Genomic DNA, 17289 nt, shown 5'->3' with positions numbered 1-17289 from the left:
ACTTTATGCTTAGAAGTATTATATTTTTATATAAAAACCAAGCAGCTATTTCTTGTTGTAAATGATCACCCTGTGAATCCCTGTGACTTACCACGCACAGTGGGACAAGGTAGAAAGTATTTGGAAATCGCGCGGGTTAGGCCATAACAAAATGGAGTTTCCTGATTTGGGGGAGAGGTGCTCTGTAGCAACTTGCCAGCAGCTTGGTATGAAAAAATTTGATACGTTGCAAGTATTATCTGTGTACTTATGCTCGTGATTGATCAAGATCATGAGAGATATATAAACAAGCGAACCAAACCCTAGCAAACCTGATTGGCGAATGTAACGAGATGCAAAACAAAGGCTAAGATATTAACGTTTTAGTAGGATTGGGATGCGATTAGGGCTGCATTTGGAGGTTATTGATGGTGTTTTTAGATTATGTTGTCTGAAATGAAGCATTGCAAATATTTACACCTTTTCAAGTCATCATTACTTTTAGGCTCTTTACATCTTTAGCTAGCCAGCTAGCTAGCTTAGATTATAATAAAGTTTCAAGAATTATGAAATTACCCTGCAAGCCATTTTAAGGCATGTTTAGAAAACAAGCTTAAGCTTGAAAGAAAAAAGTTAAATTAAATTTGGCACATAAGCACGATTTTTCTATTTTGTTCAAAATTTAATGAATGTTTCAACACAAGAGCTAGTTGTCAAATAATTTGTGTTATATTGTCTAGAAATGGCTAATTTTTTGTATGTGGAGTAAGTCAGAGTATGTGTAAACTACAAAAATGTTTTTGCATTCATGTTTGGGTTTTGTTTAGACAGAAACTAGAAATAGTATGGCCAAATAAAAAGCAAGTTTTATTTCATAACAATAGTAATCTAAAATTTAATCCCCCATTAAGTTATTTGTCTAATGATTTTGCTTTCCCTTCTTATATTTACCCTGTCATTTGTTATAGTTAATTTTGTTCTAATGTTCTTGTTGCCTAATTTTTGTATGTGTTAAAGCTATTTTAAGGATGAATTTAGAATAAATGGATCTGGATTTATTTCTCAAAATATATGTAACATTACGTTATTGTATTTCTACCAAGTTTGATTTGTTTATTGGATTTTCCTTGTCTTTCAGACTTTCTTCCATTTTTGTGTTCTGCTTGCCGGAAAGTTTACTGGTAAGTATTATAAATTTTTAAAGCAATTCTGCAATCCTTCAATAACAATAAGTGTAAGCAGGGACAAAGCAAAACAACAAAGAGCAATACAACACCAATAGATTTAATATTTTGCATAGGTGAGAAATATTAGAATGAATCAAAACACTTTTTCATTCTGTTTTGCTCTACAAGTCATTTTGTGTTATATTTCATCATGAATTTTGTTATTTAGTGTAAGCTGACCATCCCGGGAGAGGGATGCGATCCCATGCACACACCTTGGCAATGGCCTTGTTTACTCAAGAAGTACAGTTTATTCTGGCTTTGCTTTATTCTGGGTTTGAGTTACCACTTTTGAGTTATCAAATTTTGTTTATTTTCGACGTACAACACACACAACTTCATTGATTATCAAACATTCTTAGACCATGTTTAAACAAAAAATTTTTCATATTGAATTTAGTTTCCATGTTAGACACAAATTTTTTGCCTGTTTATATGTTACCTGCAAGAATGGGAAAATAGAGGGGAAAAGGGGCAGGTTCCAAAAGCAGTAATGATGTGTCATCAGTCTTTTGTATATGAAAGGAAAAGCTACATTTATAAAGATATAGGGGTTTAGTTATGATATGAACCTCCTAACTAATGAGAATATTCTTAAGCCAGATGAAAGAATGTACATATTTTTAAAAACATTCTCTAAGGTTTTTAAGTAGGAAAATAATTTTTAACTGTACGGAGGACCTACATAAGATAAATTACTTTTGTCTTCATGCTTTTCATTATGATTAACATGAAAAAAGAACAAAGGTATTTCTTGGAAAAGGTTTTTTTGAAAAAGATTTCCTCAAGAACTTTATGCATGAAAAATTTCCCTTAACCACCTGGTCACATGATCATCGCACCCTTGATTTGCCAAGGAGTGTGATTCACTGTTCTCCTGCAAATTCATTCCTAGTATTGTCTGAGTTTAAGGAAATTTCATAATCCCATGTAGATCTTTCTTTTTGTTTTCAGCAAAGATCATAAAGAATGGGATAGTCATAACTGCCAACCAGCAGCAGCTCAGAAGGTATGTGTATCTTTGATCTTGATAATGTGTAACTTGGATCATGCAGGACCCAGTGGGCTGTTTTTTCTTTGCATTTATTCAATTATGTTGATAGGTGTAGACTGCAGTTACTTTGAATAACACGTTTTTAGAAAGCTTGTAAGATCAGGCTTCTGATCAGATGTGGCTTTCTTTCAAAGAGATCTTCATTTAGCTAATGTCAACAGACACCCATCAGCTACAAATAGTAAAGTATGTTACATCTTTTGATCTGATTCTGGGGTCTTGCCAGTTTTCATATTTTCTTCAGTTCAGGACAATGAACATTTGCCAAAGTTATGGTTACTATTTTCTATGATATCGTTATATTTTCAATTGCTTAAAAAGTGCAATAATATTGATATGCTTTTTGTCTTTCAAAACACAGCCCATTCCATCTTTTTTAGGATGATGAACAGCCCTTGCAATCAAAGGTTTATGAATGCTATTTACAAGACTGTTCAGTTAAAGAGCTTGTACCAGTACAATGTCCAGAATGCCATAAAAATTTCTGCATGAGGTAAAAGGCAAAACTTTTTATCAAATTTTTTCTCTAATTTATGGTATCTGGGGTTTATTCCACATCAAAGAAGCAATTTTCAAAGCAGAATTATTGACAGATAATTATACCCAAATTCTAATTTGTATATTAATTACAATAATTTATATTACAAATGAAGTACAAAGGTAAAAGTAATAGTGAGATCAGTTGTGCATTGCTGACTTGGATGGTGGCATAAGACTGGTGTTTTTTAATGAATCATTTTCTTTTGCAGACATAGACACCAGCAAGATCATTGCTGTGAAAAAATAGAAGATAAATCTGAAATTGAAATCAATCCAAAAGCAAAAGTGGAATCTATAATAGGTAACCTTATTTGATTCTTGTATCACAAAACCTTCATGTGTATTTTTAAACCTTCATGTGTAAAAGCAAACTTGTATTTTTATTATGTTTTTTGGAATCTGTCTACATCAAAACAAAATGTCCACACTTAAAGAGTGCATTTCTCTCTTGGAGTCTTCCACAATTGCGAGGCTAGCTGTGGCTGGCTTGTCAAAAACAAGAAGCCAATCAAACGCACCATTTTTCCACTCATGTTATTTTCAATCAGGGTCTACAACGGCTTCTAATAGTGGTTAGAACAACGTGATTGCACTCATCATACATGCACATTTTGCGCTTCATTTTTCTGTTTCAAGAAGACGGAAAGATGAACATTTTGCAAAACGTCATCATTTCCTAGTTGGGATTCAACATTTCATAGGGAGAAGTAGGAAAGGTGATGAGAGAGTCACAGCGCTTTTGGTCGACATTGCAGATATCATAATATACTGTTAAACTTTAAATACTTAGTAGGACGAAAAGTGTGGGCTTTCTCTGCTCTTTTTTCTATATTCTTTTTAATGATCTGCCATTAGATAATCCACGAATTCAAGAAGGGCTTACACTGGTTATTTCAAGAACCATTCCTTTACAGACATAAAAATCATATATCGTTCACTTTTCGTTCTATTTCATGAAACGCAGAAATTTTCTGACAATCAACGATATTAACCGAAAAGTGGATGCCTTTGCAAATATTTCACACACCCCTTTTCACAACGTCTTTATCATTATAATGGCCCTCCTTTAGCGAGCAAGAGGTTTATTATAGAAAAGAGATTTATCATTAAAGTATATTGAAGGAGAATGTCAAGAAAATAAGCTGTTATATGCAGTCTGTATTCTAAAAAGAAAATTCTAATCAAAACTTTATTTTTTGCCATTGAGAATATTAAGTCCCATGTCCAAAGAAGCAATATTCGAAACCCATATCTTCAAAAAACTGCTTACATTCACCTGACTGCCGACAGGTTTATCATAAGTCCGTTTTAATTTTCTATTTCAGGAAGGGAACTGAAAGTAACCATCAAAGGTATGGTACTATGTGTGTCCAGCTGTAGCTGGGATTTTGTAACGATTGCTCCATGTTTTTGCATTGCTAATTCAAAAAAATTGTACCAAATCTTGGCATACCGCGTGGTTTCAATATCTAACCTAATTCAATAGATTTTCTTTATATTTTTATGGACTGTCACTTTTACAATGCCTGCAAAAATTACTCGAAACACCGAGCCATAATTGGTAAATTTGTATGATTTTCATTCCTTTTCCCAGAAACTACTATTTCCGTCCCTTTTCCCAACTTTTTCAGAACAATGTTGATAGTTTAGGAAAATACCATACAAGTCGGACGGAAGAACTTAAGGGAGAGGGGTAGCTGAATTTGCTCTTGTAAACTGACGTTAGTGCTCACTGTATTGCCTGTTTGAGACACGATTGTTCACTGATCAACCCATTCGTTTCTACGAGCTTTGCTCTTTCACACTAAAATTCAAAATAGCCTGTCGGCGGATACTGAAACAAGTCACACGTAACATTGCTTTCCCAGCTTTTCCTTTTATACTCGACATTCCTTTACATGACTGTCTAGGTCTGCCTAACATGCTACTAAAGTTAGACAAGGATACCCAGGGTGCAACTTTCAACTTATACTTGCTGCATTAACCGTTCTTGTTAAAGTGACTTTAAGAGATCTCTTATATCACGATAGAGCCAAAATCAAGAAAAAGCTCAAAAACTGCTGCAAAGGTGGTGCTTATGAAACTGAAACTTCATGCTGTTGGAGACAAAAGAATACCACAAGTACTTCACTTTAAGCCTATTCTTTTGATTATGCTTTATAAGGCCTAATAATGTTTCTTGCAGATTTTTGCTTTTGTTTGTTATTATTTGAAATGTCTTAGGCTGTGAAGCACTCAGACTGAGTTCGATTGAGTCTTTGTTTTTCATTCCAAGATGTTAATTAAAATGGACTATTTAATTTAACTTTTTTAATGTTAAAATACTTCAGGAAGTTACGAAACTCTACCTTGTTTTTGTGAAAGGATACTTTTTTCTATCCAAAAAACTAATTTTTGATAATTATTTATACCATTAATAAAATGTGTCTTTTCAGGATGAAAAGGAATACTTTAATGTCATTTTTGTAAACCTCGATGGAAATAACAAGCAAGAAGCAAATCCTATGTTTTTTAGCAAGGTGGGTTTTTTAGCTACTCTTCTTTTCCAATTATTTTGGAACCTTATTTTTCCGGCTAATGGCATATATTGCTCCTCATTTTTGTTTGTAAGCGCTCTATTTTCATCACTGATTTTTTTCTGTCTGAGATATTACTAAAATATTACTAATTCTTGAAGTATATTTAGCTTTTTTATATGAAGCTATGTTTATTGCACGATAATTATTGTTATAATGGTTATTAAATAAAGATATGTTTTTTAAGCGATGGACTGTTGGTAGAACGATAGACTATATAGCAAGCTCGAAGGGGATATCAAACAAAAACAACATTGCAGGAGAAAAGGTATGCTTCCGAATTGTTTATATGTGTCTCGTACCCCCCAAAGTATCCTAGCCATTATTTAACATCCAAATGTCAGATATGATGATGTACTTAAGCACCCTCAGTTTAGCCATGCTTCACGTTATAGCAGCTACACTCACGGTCAAGTATATTTCTTTTGCTTTATGCATATTTATCTTTAACCTTGTATTTTCTCTCATATTCTGCTGCTATTCAAATTTTACAAGTTATTAAATGATCAAGTATTTGTTATTAGAGGAATTTATAATTAATGGACTGAACTGAATTAAAATAAAGTGAACTATTAATGGCATTAAAATGATTTATCTCATTTTTTGTATCTTTAGGTGTTTAGGCCTATTTTGTTTGGTTAACGTTTGCTATATATTCAACTTTTTTAGCTAGGAATGAGCAACTTTCACAATTCTGTGATTTTAATGCCCTATTTTATTTCTCGCCACATGTTTTTGTACCATACGATCGCTCATTGTTAAAATACTAAACTATTTTGCTTATTTGTCCTTACAGTCATTCAGTTGTTAATTTTTAACCCGATGCAAGACAAATATGAATCGGATATACTCCTTATCATAACTGACAGCAACTTTTTGTAGGCCGTAAATCCCTCAAAAAGGGACCTTTTTATTGGTATAAGACACAAATTTGAATAGAAACTCCTTGTTAGATACGTTAAACAGATAGTTATTTTAATTTCGAAGTATATCAATGGCATTTTTTAAAAAAAAATTAAAATATGTGCCAAAAAATTGTCTCTTTTTTGCACATTTCTAAGAGCGGTCATTTTTCACCAGCCCTTGAGAAAAGGTTTTAATGGTTTCATTAAAGCAGGCTTAACTTTCTCTTTTTACCCGTGCAGTTTCTCTTTACCTACTTGATATCTTTTTCAAATTTACTGTAAAATGCCAGTGACAGCTGTTGTTTTTCCCTCTTACAGAAACTGCAAATACTCAACAGCGATGACGTGGCTATTGACCCTAGCGAACGCCTGGAGGATTTGATTAGGACAAATGTAATCGATCTAGATGTCAGAACGTTAAAGTTGTCGTATTCAGTATAATGTTTAAGAGCTCTGCTGGTAAGTTTACTTCATGCTCATAAGAGAAGGGCATAGAAAGAAGAGCATTGAAAGAAGGACAGCCTGATTATAGTACCAAGTTGTCTTTTTCAATTGTTATCAAAAGAATAGAAGAGGATTTTTTGAAAATATATAGACAATTATTATTTGCAAGAATTGCACAGTAAGCGAAATTATGGCATTTTTCAGCTCTAGTGTTAATGATATCGGTTTGAAGTAACAAAATTTTATTTGTAAATAGAACCATAGCTTTCGGTACACATTGCAGGAAGGTCCTAAATTTTTGGTGGATGAATTTGTGATGTGTCAGTTGTGTCATCATGGATCCATAAGGATATAAATCTTAATTTGAAGGAATTTTCCACACACACAAAATGCCAAGGCAATTAAGTTGTATATCGGAACGGTTTTACCACACAAGCTAATTCGCTAGTGGACTACTAGGAAAGCTTTCGTAGAAAATAATTGATACATTGATAAATATTAAATAGTTTGTTTTCCACCCAAAAGCCATTAAAATGCTGAGCATCTATCTAGACTCAGTGCTTGTGTTTAGTTCATGGTATTCTAATGTTTTTCACTATCATTTCTGATCAACCTTTGTTAATCAAGAATTAGAGTATTTGACGATTATCGCCTAAGACTCTTTTAAAGCTCTAGCGTCCCTGTAATTAGGTTGAATGGATAGTTCTCTTTTGATTAGAATCTGATGTTACAGTTCAAATCTGGTATATTATCGAGTATACAATCCGAAAACACCATTCATATTTTGAGCTATCTCTTCCATTTTTGGTTGATTTGACGATCTCTAGGCTCAATCATATCGCTTAGCACGGGATCACAAGGTCAAGACATCAACTGGTTGTTTGATTGACGTATAAGTATCCCTCGGGTGATAACGAGGCCGCGTCGTTTTGTGCTGCAAGTGTTTTTATGAGGCCGAAGGACAAGGCCTTTCGCGCGGTTGAATTTGTAAATTACTGTTAAAATGATAGCTACTTTATGTGGCTGCTGGTTAGTGCTACTTCTTCTTAAAGTTGGTATTGTGTACATGAAGAATCACGTCATCATTAAGGTGGACTAAGCATCTGTGGATAGAAAGGACCTTTATACGTGCTGAAGAATTGGAGTTCATTTCGATGATAAAAGAGCATATTGATTGGAATTTTTTTAAATTTAATTGTTTGATTACACCAAGTGTGCTGTTTGGTTTTACTTAAGTTTGAAAACTATTCAGTGACTCGGCAACTATTTCACAACCACACTTGTAAGGCAGTATTCCAGTATTGTTGTCGTAATTTCGAATCGCAAAGAAAGTTGCTCATCTGACTGGCGTGCGCTTCACTATGGTAAGCAAAACCATTTACTTGGGCATCATCTTTCAGATAGTCTTGGGCATTATCATTAGAACTGCTGCTGAAGCCGATGATAGCCTGTACAGCAGAAGCATTGCGAACTTTATGAAAATTCAAAATGAGCTGAGAGCAATGCGCCAGAAAGACCTGGATCGTTCATCGGCTAACGCAGGACAAGATCGTTTACCAGAAAATCAAGGATCAGACAGTCCAGCACGCCGTGCTGACGTCTTAAACCCCCTGCATGAAGGTTGGAGTGGTCATTTACTACATCACGTAAAGACGCAGCAGATCCCTGACTTCGGACATCATGAAATTCATACAATGGATGAACATGGCGAGAAATTCCATCTGGATAGCTCTCCCCGCCATCATGTACACCATGGTCATCACCATATGCCTCATTATCATCACGAGGTTCATACTTTCCATCACGATGGTGAACACCCTCACACCAACCATGAGCATTTCGTACACCACGAGCCTATCTACCACCACATTCCCGTGACGCATCACGGTGGTCATCACGTGGATCACCATGACGAAGATGAGGAGAGCGGTGACCACGAAGAGCATCACGATGAAGGAAACATGCATGGAGACACCGAGGACTGGGATGTTGGTGGAGGATATTTCCAGGTAAAAAGGGCCTAATCATCTGAACGATCTATTCCATTTCTTTTAGACTGTCAGCTCAATTGGTTTGAACAGGTTCCGAAGCACAGTAAAACTTTACGTGAAAGCGTCTTTGTTTACGATAGCAAATTGAGTTCAAAGTATAAATGATTTGCTTGCTATATTTTTCTTTGAGTTTATGTTTTGATGTGATCAAATTTCCTTTGGAACTGGATGGTTTATTTTAAAACATTCAAGTTTGCTATTTACTTTTAATCTGTTCCAATAGATAAACATCTAGAAGCATCAAAAGATTTTTGCTTTTTAATCAATCCATATGCTAATTTGTGAATCGTATGTAAAGCGCCTGTTTTGATTGCTTGTTTTCAGCCTTTGTTATTGTCATATATCATTCCATTTAGCTTGAAGAGCACGGAAGTGATGTAAACGTAGTGGCCTTGAAAAAACATGGCACAAAAGTGCATATGGGTGGCGGCGATTTCAACGTCATCAGAGATCCGTGGAGACACCACTCGCTGTTTGCCGGACTATTTCACCCACACGAAATGCCGGGACACGGACATCTTCCAATGGAACAGTTTCACCAACATTTTACCTACATTGCTAATGATCGAGCCATCAATCATCACGTGTACGAGCATCACACGCATAACGAAGATAATCATATCCATGAGCGTGATCCAGGACACGAACACGACTATTTCTATAACCATCACCCTGAGCCTAACAATCACGGAGACAAACGGGATTTCAACAAGAACCCATCGGTCAATGTAACCGCAAAGGCCCAAGTGAAGCAGGAGATTACAGGGTCAAAAGCCAATGAGGAGGAGTTGATCTCGATTCCACTAAGTTTCGCTCGCAATAGCGATAATACCCCAAATGTGCAAAACAGCCCTTCTTTAGTCCCAGAAGGGGCAGAGAATGTCAAAAAATACCTTTCGTACCCTGTCAGGGACTCGAACTGGTTGCCTGGAGCCGCAGAATCTCGAAGCAGAGAGTGGAAGGTTGTAAAAGAAAAGAAGGAGCTACCAAAGGGGAAATCTCCCCGTCTATCACCATTGAATGGCAACCATTTTGGCTCCAGTTCACTTGGAAACCGGTTCGAAGCTCCCTTTGCGCCAATTTTCAAACGACAGTTATCTTCAGAATATTTGCCTCGGGAAGACAGAGGCATTTCAATAAAAAGTTCGATAAGAAGACCTTTGTCGAAAATACCATCTATTAGGGTAGCAAGACTAAAACGAGCATTTCTTGGGAAACTGCTCTCAAATAAGAGTTGAAGCGCGATGAAAAAGACTTTTACATTGCCATTTAATATGGGGCATAGGAAGGCGCTGTCCAATTGTAACATGCTCTATGTACCCAAGACCACATCAGTCTTTTTATATTCCGTAGCGGATAGAATTGGTAAAGTTAGGTTTATGCCTTAGTGTTTTGAAGCAAACAAGTTGTTTTATGAAGTAGCTAGTAGCGAAGCCTCTTTTAATGCCCCCAACAAAGCAGGGGCGAATTTCTTCCAGAAAACCGATGGCTACTTTTCAGGATGTGTGTTTACTATGAATAGATTAAATCTGTACAAAGAATAATTTCGTATAATTCAACGAGTGTTTCTTTTTGTTTTAAAAGCTTTTTTCGGTTCTATCAAGTCGATAAAATAGACGGAAATATCACAATGCAGAATTTGCCCTTCGAAGCATTAGTTACAAGCATGTTGATCGATAGATAAGTTTTTGAGTGAGTTTAATTTGTGCTTTGTCCACTCTTCTTTTTACGGGTAGATTTGATTTTTCGATCTTGCACTTGTTACCAGTTGGCCGAATTTCCCGAACTTGGAAAGTCAGCAAAGTAACGAATTTATCTTCATTATTTAATAAACTGTTTACATGTTTTGTAAAAACAGATTACGTGTTTCACAGATGTTTCCAGTAGGGATCAAAATTTGTTTACACTGTCGAGGTACATACTACCTGTCAGGAGTTCATAACCTTCACAGAAGGAAAAATTCACCTGCTGAAGTAGGTCTGCAGATTAACATTGTCTTTCTTCTGTAATTTTTGCAAAATCATCGAATCTCATACCTAATCTTTCTAAATAAAGACAAAGCTACTCTTTCCTCTTTCCTAACAGACTTTGTTACTGTTTTTACATAAGATTCAACTTCTTCTCGTTGCTCATTTGTAACCTGAAATGAAGTTTTTGTATCAAATACTGTCATGACAATTATGTTTCTGTGGTAGAGAAAAAGAAATAAGTTTTCCTTTGTTTTTCAAGAAAATTTAGTTTCCTTTGATTAGCAGTAAGAAGAATAAAAAGACAGAAAGTCCTTCGCTGTACTTTTTATTTCAAGCCTGTATGTTTTCGCTTGTAAAAATACCGATATTTGTTGTCATGACAACGGTCAAGGTTGGGTGCACTTGATCATTTTCATGAATAGCCAGTTATGAACAAGTGAGCAAGAATCCAACAACCAGGAGCTGATCTGTCCTCGCTATTCATGCCTTTGTTCGCAGATTTTACACGAAAAAATGGAGGAAAATCAAAGCTAATTTATAAATCGTAATTCTAGGTAATTAAACACAAGTCTGCTTGCAGGGAAAGATGGATGATAAAGTGTTTCTGGTTTTTCTTTTAGTTATCAATGGATTAGCTTTGATTAACTGTTCTACGATAGTTCAAAGACCTAACGCTGAGGATTTTATACACGATAGCGAAACGGAGAGTGCAGATACAGAGAAAGTAACTAAAAATAAGAATACAAAAAGACAGTTTGTGTTTTATCCACACGGCGAAGGATACGGGCATCATCACCGCCACCACCATGATTATCACGAAGGGTTCTTTGATGGAGGGGAACATATGAGCATGCATGGGGATCAGTATGCAGACCATGGGGGCATGGATGATTACGAAGAGCCCCACGAGTATGAACACGTTCATCATCAGTATAAACATATTCACCATGTCAGTGAGTATCGTTTTATTTATGTTTCAGAATTACATGCTTTTGTGAACAAACAGGCCCGGCGTGGAATGCACAGGTAGACTTTACATGATCCTAACTTTCATATGATCCTAACTGAGATAGAAGTTTTGTATCAGTGAAAAACTTGATTTCCTTTATACGGTTTGCTATAGTGTCATTCTTGCTGCTTCTAAAAAACCACATCCCATTTTGTTTACTGTAATTCTTTAGTAATATCTTTGATGTCTACGGGGTATGCTATCGCATCTGTGTTTGATTTTGGTATCCTTGTATGGTTTATTTATGAATTGGCTCCAGTTAGCCTTCAATTTTGTCACGTAATGTCTATCTGTTAGAAAAAGCAAAGCTTAACTTCATTGTATTAATAGCGACATCTTTGGTCTAAAAAATGATCACAGATCCACATGTTTGTAAAAGTGTTACATTTAAACTACCGTATGGTTTAAAAAAGTACTGGAGTTGAAGTAGTTACATCTCTACTTGATATCAGATTTCTTCGTAAAAAGTTATATACGATTTTCAACTGGAAATCATTGGCTTTCTTCTATCTTCTTTTAACGTTAGATTTAGGCATTTTTTACCAGAAATGTCGCGGCATGTCCATTTTCTAGTACTTATTAAATTCTGCATACTTTTCATTCAAATCTTTCCACTCAAATCTTGATTTTGTATTATGATAGGAAATTGTCTTGAGAATAAAAATGTAAAAAAGATGATTTTATATCGCAAAAATCCTAGAAAGAATAAAAAAAGATATTTTATCATTTTAGTATTATGATCATAAGATCTTTTTAATCCTGCTTAGTGACTGCTCCCATTAGACTAATGTGTTACCCCTCTAATTGTTTTTATAACAATTTTCAGTTCATGGCCGTTGTGACCCCAGCCCGTGTCTCAATGGTGGTACATGCACAATATTGGCACATGGCTACGAATGCACCTGTCCTATTGGATACCTCGGCATGCATTGTGAAAGTAGGTCCTTCTCAATTAAATCTTATACCACAGCTTTGCCTTTACTAGCTTATTCCCACGATGTTCTCATTGAAGTACGAAATTTGATGGTTCGATTGAGTGGAAACTTTCTACAGCATCAGTTACTTATTCAACATCTCTATTAATTTGCGCCAGTTTGAAGCATTTTAGGAAACGAAGCACCGAGCAATTTTTTTACACCTAGACCTTTGAAACTACAATTTTTTAGCTCTATTCATGTTCGACCGTTGGTAACGATGATGCCAGTCAAACACTGAAAATTTTAGAAAACTTAAAGTCTTTTCTAGAGCGACATTGTCGGTTGAGATCATATCGTGGCGGCTGCCTAACCGATAATATTACTGTTATTTATTATTTATTATACATTATAAGTTATTTATTATACAATTGGATGATGTTAACTATTCTTTGCGCAGCTCGAAGCCAATGTGAGCCCAATCCTTGCCGCAACGGAGGCACATGCTATGACGTCGGTGGCAGCTTTGAATGTGTCTGTATGACTGGTTTCAAAGGCCAGCGATGCGAAGGTATATTTTGTTTTTATTCATTATTACGGTGATCATCCAGCATTGAGGCATTATCACCATCTTGGGACCGGTTCTCGTTTTCGTACATTAATCTGTATTTTATCATTCCAAAGAAGTTACCTTAATCATTCTGTTTTCCGCCTTTTACTTCAGGATTTACGGTACTTTGCTATGGATCTGCTTATCATTTGTCCACCTATATAGATTTTTTATACTCTGTTGAGTGTTTTGTGAATGCTTTCTATGTACACGTTAATGGTTACACATCCCTCCATTTTTTTGCTGTTATAACACTGGTTTTTTGCAGAGGAGAACAAATGCCACCCCAATCCATGCAAGAACGGTGGAATGTGCACAGAGACCGAAGAAGGCTTTGAGTGCTCGTGCAAAGAAGGCTTCAAAGGCAAAATATGTGAAGGTATTAACGTCTTAGATGGGTAAAACCAATCAAATGTAACTGAAGGTTGAATATCTAATTTATCTTTATTTATTCTTTTTCCAACCTAGTTTTTTCCATCTTTAACTTTAATTTAACTTTTGTGAAAAAATTGCTTCAATAAAAAAGCAAAGGTATTATTAAAAGAACTTTGATGCTTTTAAACTCTTAGGAACTCCCAAATGTAAGTGTGTACCCACAATCGCACACGAATGCAATGTGGAAATAAACCTAGATGAAAGTTTAAAGCTCGCCTGGAGATAGTTGAATGTGAGCTATCAATTTTTTACTCTTTGATCTGACTATCTTTAGAGACAAACCAATGCAGCCCTAATCCATGCAAAAATGGAGGAACATGTACCGAAAGGAACGGGAAGTACGAATGCACGTGTACGATTGGATTCAAAGGACTCACGTGTGAAGGTAACGTGCTCTGCTCAGCCCACTGTCTGTTCTGCTTCATTCATGTTTAATAGAGCATCCTCGTTGCATTCCAATTTAACATGTTAGGCAGTTAACATGTTAGGCAGTGATTTAAGCATATATGCGCTATTTTGATGATAATGTTTAAAAGAATGTTCCAGTCTATGGCTATAAATTAAGAATCTTGATGCAACGATTTTTGCAAACATTTTTAGGAATGTTATTTAAATTTTGAGTTATTTTCGGTTTAGCTATTCTAGAATCTTCCTTGGACCAAATTTTTCCTTCGCCGGTTTAATAACTATTTTTCCTAGTAATATTTTCTGCAGTTATGGCTCTATATCACAACATTTTTCATTATGGGTCGTTTAGGGTTATCAATTCCTATTAATTTCTCATCTTTAGCAAGAAGTAGCTGCTCGTCTAATCCATGTCTTAATGGAGGAACGTGCAATGAAGAGAACATAGGCTATAGCTGTACCTGCAGAGCTGGATACAAGAACGTCAATTGCCAAGGTTTGAGTTTTCTACGTGATGCAGATGTTGTGCAATGATTTTATTTTGGAGAGAAAGCTGACCGTCACACTATAAATTTTAAAGGACCAAAAGCTGGCCTGTTTAATGCTAATAACAACATTTTCTCATACATTTCTACCAGCTAATGTCGTAACTGTCTAAGAATTTGGATTTGTTGAACCACATATATTACTCATACAACATAACTTCAAATTTGACATTTATTTCGCATTGAACTTTTCAATGTAATACGACATTTAACAGGTTTTCAATGACAGTCAACTTCTGACCAATCTGAAAATCTTACTCGATTCATCTTTTCTTCTCTCAGATCATGTTTGTCACCCAAATCCTTGTGCCAATGGAGGAATCTGCTATGTTAAGAATGGTGCTCCTTATTGTGCTTGCCAAGATGGTTTTGTCGGAGACAAGTGCCAAAGTAAGAATGCAATTGGAAATTATGGGTATTATGGTAACAAAGGTGCCTTAAAGAAGTATCAAACACAGCAAGAGCCTATTATCAATTATGAATCCTGAATCTTGAGGATTTTATCAGATTGAATCCATTGTTGAAAACTCTTGAGAATGATCTTACTGTTCGAAAACTTTACTGCGTGATACTGGCCCTATACCCAGTGATCAGTAAGATTGAGTCCTCTGTTCTTCCCTGTGTCCCTATTCAACCTATTTAACTGTTGCCTAAAATTTGCGTTAACTGTTACTACAAATATAAGTTTAAAGGTTGTCTTGATATGCAATACTGAATCCAAAACCTATACCAAATCTGCACCAGAGTGCAGCTTACTAAAGCTAGATATTGTCCGTGTCAATGGATTTTCATGTTCTTCTTTGTCAGTAAGCATTTGAACAACAACTAGTGGTAAAACTGCCTTTAGGTTTCCTTCTTGAATATTCAGTTATAAGGACGATGATAATTTTTATGTTGTTAACTTTTACTTATAAAACGTAGACAAGTGCGTTTCTTTGGTTAGATTGATTCTCCAGTATTGATTTTCGACATTTTCTTTCCCAGTGGCTAGCCCTTGCGCTGCGCAGCCTTGCCAAAATGGTGGAACATGCCATGAGTATTACAACACCCAGACCGGCAGTGCATCCATTAGCAATGTTGTTAGTGGAGCAGTACCGTTGTATCATTGCACATGTGTCGAAGGTTTTACAGGAAAGAATTGTGAAGGTAAGGTTACCTAATACCTTTTTGCGTTGTCGATAGATTTCTAATGTTTACAAACCTAGAAGTTGCCTGCCTTTTTCTTAGAATCTGTTTGTTGTGAATCTCAACTAGATAGAGTCTAACTGGTTTTCAAGAGAATTTGACCAGCTAATTTTAAAATACTTTTGCAAGACGTTTCTCTTAACGAATACGATGGGTTATTCACACAACTTATTCAGATGATACCAGCAAACAAAGTATTTTTTATTGCTTATATTCGACTTGATGAAAAAAAATTGTGTTGAAAGTAGATCAGGAATTCAATTAGAATCTCATAGTTCCAAAATCTAACAGTCAATTTTTTTCAACTATATTTTCAAAGAAGTACAAATTAGTTGGTAGGCTCTTTGACTTCTACCAGTGAAAAAATTACAAACCTACTTGATTGAGTCAATAGGTCCTATGAATATTTTTCAATATGATAAGTAAAAGCCTTCATACACTTAATTTTTGGTATTTAACCATGTTAATTCCACTTTAGATGATGCATGTAGAGAATGTGATCCACATGCAATTTGTGAAAAGGGCAAATGCTATTGCAAGGAAGGATATACTGGCGATGGGAAATCATGTGAAAAAAGTGAGTTATTGAATCAATCTTTAATTATAGAGAAACCATCTTCTAGTGTAAAGCATTCATTAAGGCTCTTGGTAACTCTGTTGACAAGTGCTTTATTTTTATAAGCAAGAATCATCTACTCATTGAGTACATCAACACCAAAACTATCAGAAAAAGAAAATCAGCTTTTCATCCTATGTTGTATAACCCTTCATTTTCACCTTGTTTTTTGTCCAACTCATCTTCTTGTAAAGACCTGATTTGTTTTTATGAATGTTAGTGTGAAAGTTTGCCATTTCGCTTTTTGGGAACACAATGCAAGTGTCACCCTCGCACGTATCCATATTCATTAAACAATCAATGTCGTTGTGATTTTGCAATTAGTTAATCAACACCTTTGTTTAAGCCTATTTTATTGCTGCAGGTTTTCTATATATATATGTAAGAGTAAGCAGAACAGAAATTCAGAGTTGTTTTGTTTTTTCTCAAAGTTGTAAATGTCATAAAGTTGCGGTTGTTTAGTCAGAAAGATGAAGAATTTAAAGCATATATTCCTGCTTATATTCACAGAGAGCATGTGCAAACCAAATCCTTGCCAAAATGGCGGAACATGTAAAGATGTCCAGGGATCTTATGACTGCACATGCACCACTGGCTGGACTGGTGAAAACTGTCAAGGTATTTTCTCATTCATAAGTCATTTTATTAGAGAAGTAATCATTGCAGCCCATATCATGATTGTCATTTTAACTACCATATGATAGTTTTGTCATATGGTAGTTAATGTAGTTCCCGAAAAATGTAGTTCCCGAAACATTTATGCAAAACATCATTATTTTTAGTTTTCAATCAAAGAGTCACAGAAGGTAGAATTGAAACGCTCAA

The 17289-nt window shown here is 35.4% G+C and overlaps 3 protein-coding genes across 6 annotated transcripts in view; all 3 read left to right on the top strand.

Annotated features, from left to right (window-relative positions):
• The first annotated feature begins 103 nt into the window (after positions 1-103).
• LOC135689740 (AN1-type zinc finger protein 1) lies at positions 104-10751 on the top strand. Of its 3 annotated transcripts, none has more exons than XM_089108523.1 (11): positions 104-206; positions 1118-1160; positions 2160-2214; positions 2640-2752; positions 3009-3100; positions 4125-4151; positions 4830-4921; positions 5235-5318; positions 5563-5643; positions 6599-6739; positions 10650-10751. In XM_089108523.1, the coding sequence occupies exons 1-10, from the start codon at positions 152-154 to the stop codon at positions 6719-6721; spliced, it is 765 nt and encodes a 254-aa protein (XP_088964649.1). In that variant the 5' UTR covers positions 104-151; the 3' UTR covers positions 6722-6739; positions 10650-10751. The 3 variants fall into 3 exon arrangements, with proteins under 3 accessions (XP_088964649.1, XP_088964648.1, XP_065063145.2); XM_089108522.1 differs by lacking the exon at positions 10650-10751 and adding an exon at positions 8125-8261; XM_065207073.2 differs by lacking the exon at positions 10650-10751 and adding an exon at positions 1375-1480 and having other exon boundaries at positions 136-206; positions 6599-6737.
• On the top strand, positions 8086-10635 carry LOC135689737 (uncharacterized). Its single transcript, XM_065207067.2, has 2 exons — positions 8086-8733; positions 9132-10635. Exons 1-2 carry the CDS (start codon positions 8086-8088, stop codon positions 10011-10013), a joined length of 1530 nt encoding a protein of 509 aa, XP_065063139.2. The 3' UTR covers positions 10014-10635.
• Positions 10752-11196: 445 nt separating the features above from the next.
• Positions 11197-17289, top strand: part of LOC135689736 (uncharacterized) — a 27084-nt gene continuing 20991 nt past the window's right edge. For both annotated transcript variants that reach the window (XM_065207066.2, XM_065207065.2), the window contains exons 1-10: positions 11197-11698; positions 12581-12691; positions 13129-13239; positions 13547-13657; positions 13988-14098; positions 14504-14614; positions 14946-15053; positions 15648-15809; positions 16327-16425; positions 16975-17082. In XM_065207066.2, the coding sequence (XP_065063138.2) occupies positions 11332-11698; positions 12581-12691; positions 13129-13239; positions 13547-13657; positions 13988-14098; positions 14504-14614; positions 14946-15053; positions 15648-15809; positions 16327-16425; positions 16975-17082 (1399 nt within the window). In that variant the 5' untranslated portion in view covers positions 11197-11331. The remainder of the gene's footprint in view (positions 11699-12580; positions 12692-13128; positions 13240-13546; positions 13658-13987; positions 14099-14503; positions 14615-14945; positions 15054-15647; positions 15810-16326; positions 16426-16974; positions 17083-17289) is intronic.

Source organism: Rhopilema esculentum, chromosome 5 (assembly GCF_057945365.1).
Source record: "Rhopilema esculentum isolate cy_ngs chromosome 5, ASM5794536v1, whole genome shotgun sequence".
Taxonomy (NCBI): Eukaryota; Metazoa; Cnidaria; class Scyphozoa; order Rhizostomeae; family Rhizostomatidae; genus Rhopilema; species Rhopilema esculentum.
This window is presented reverse-complemented; position numbering and strand designations above follow the sequence as displayed.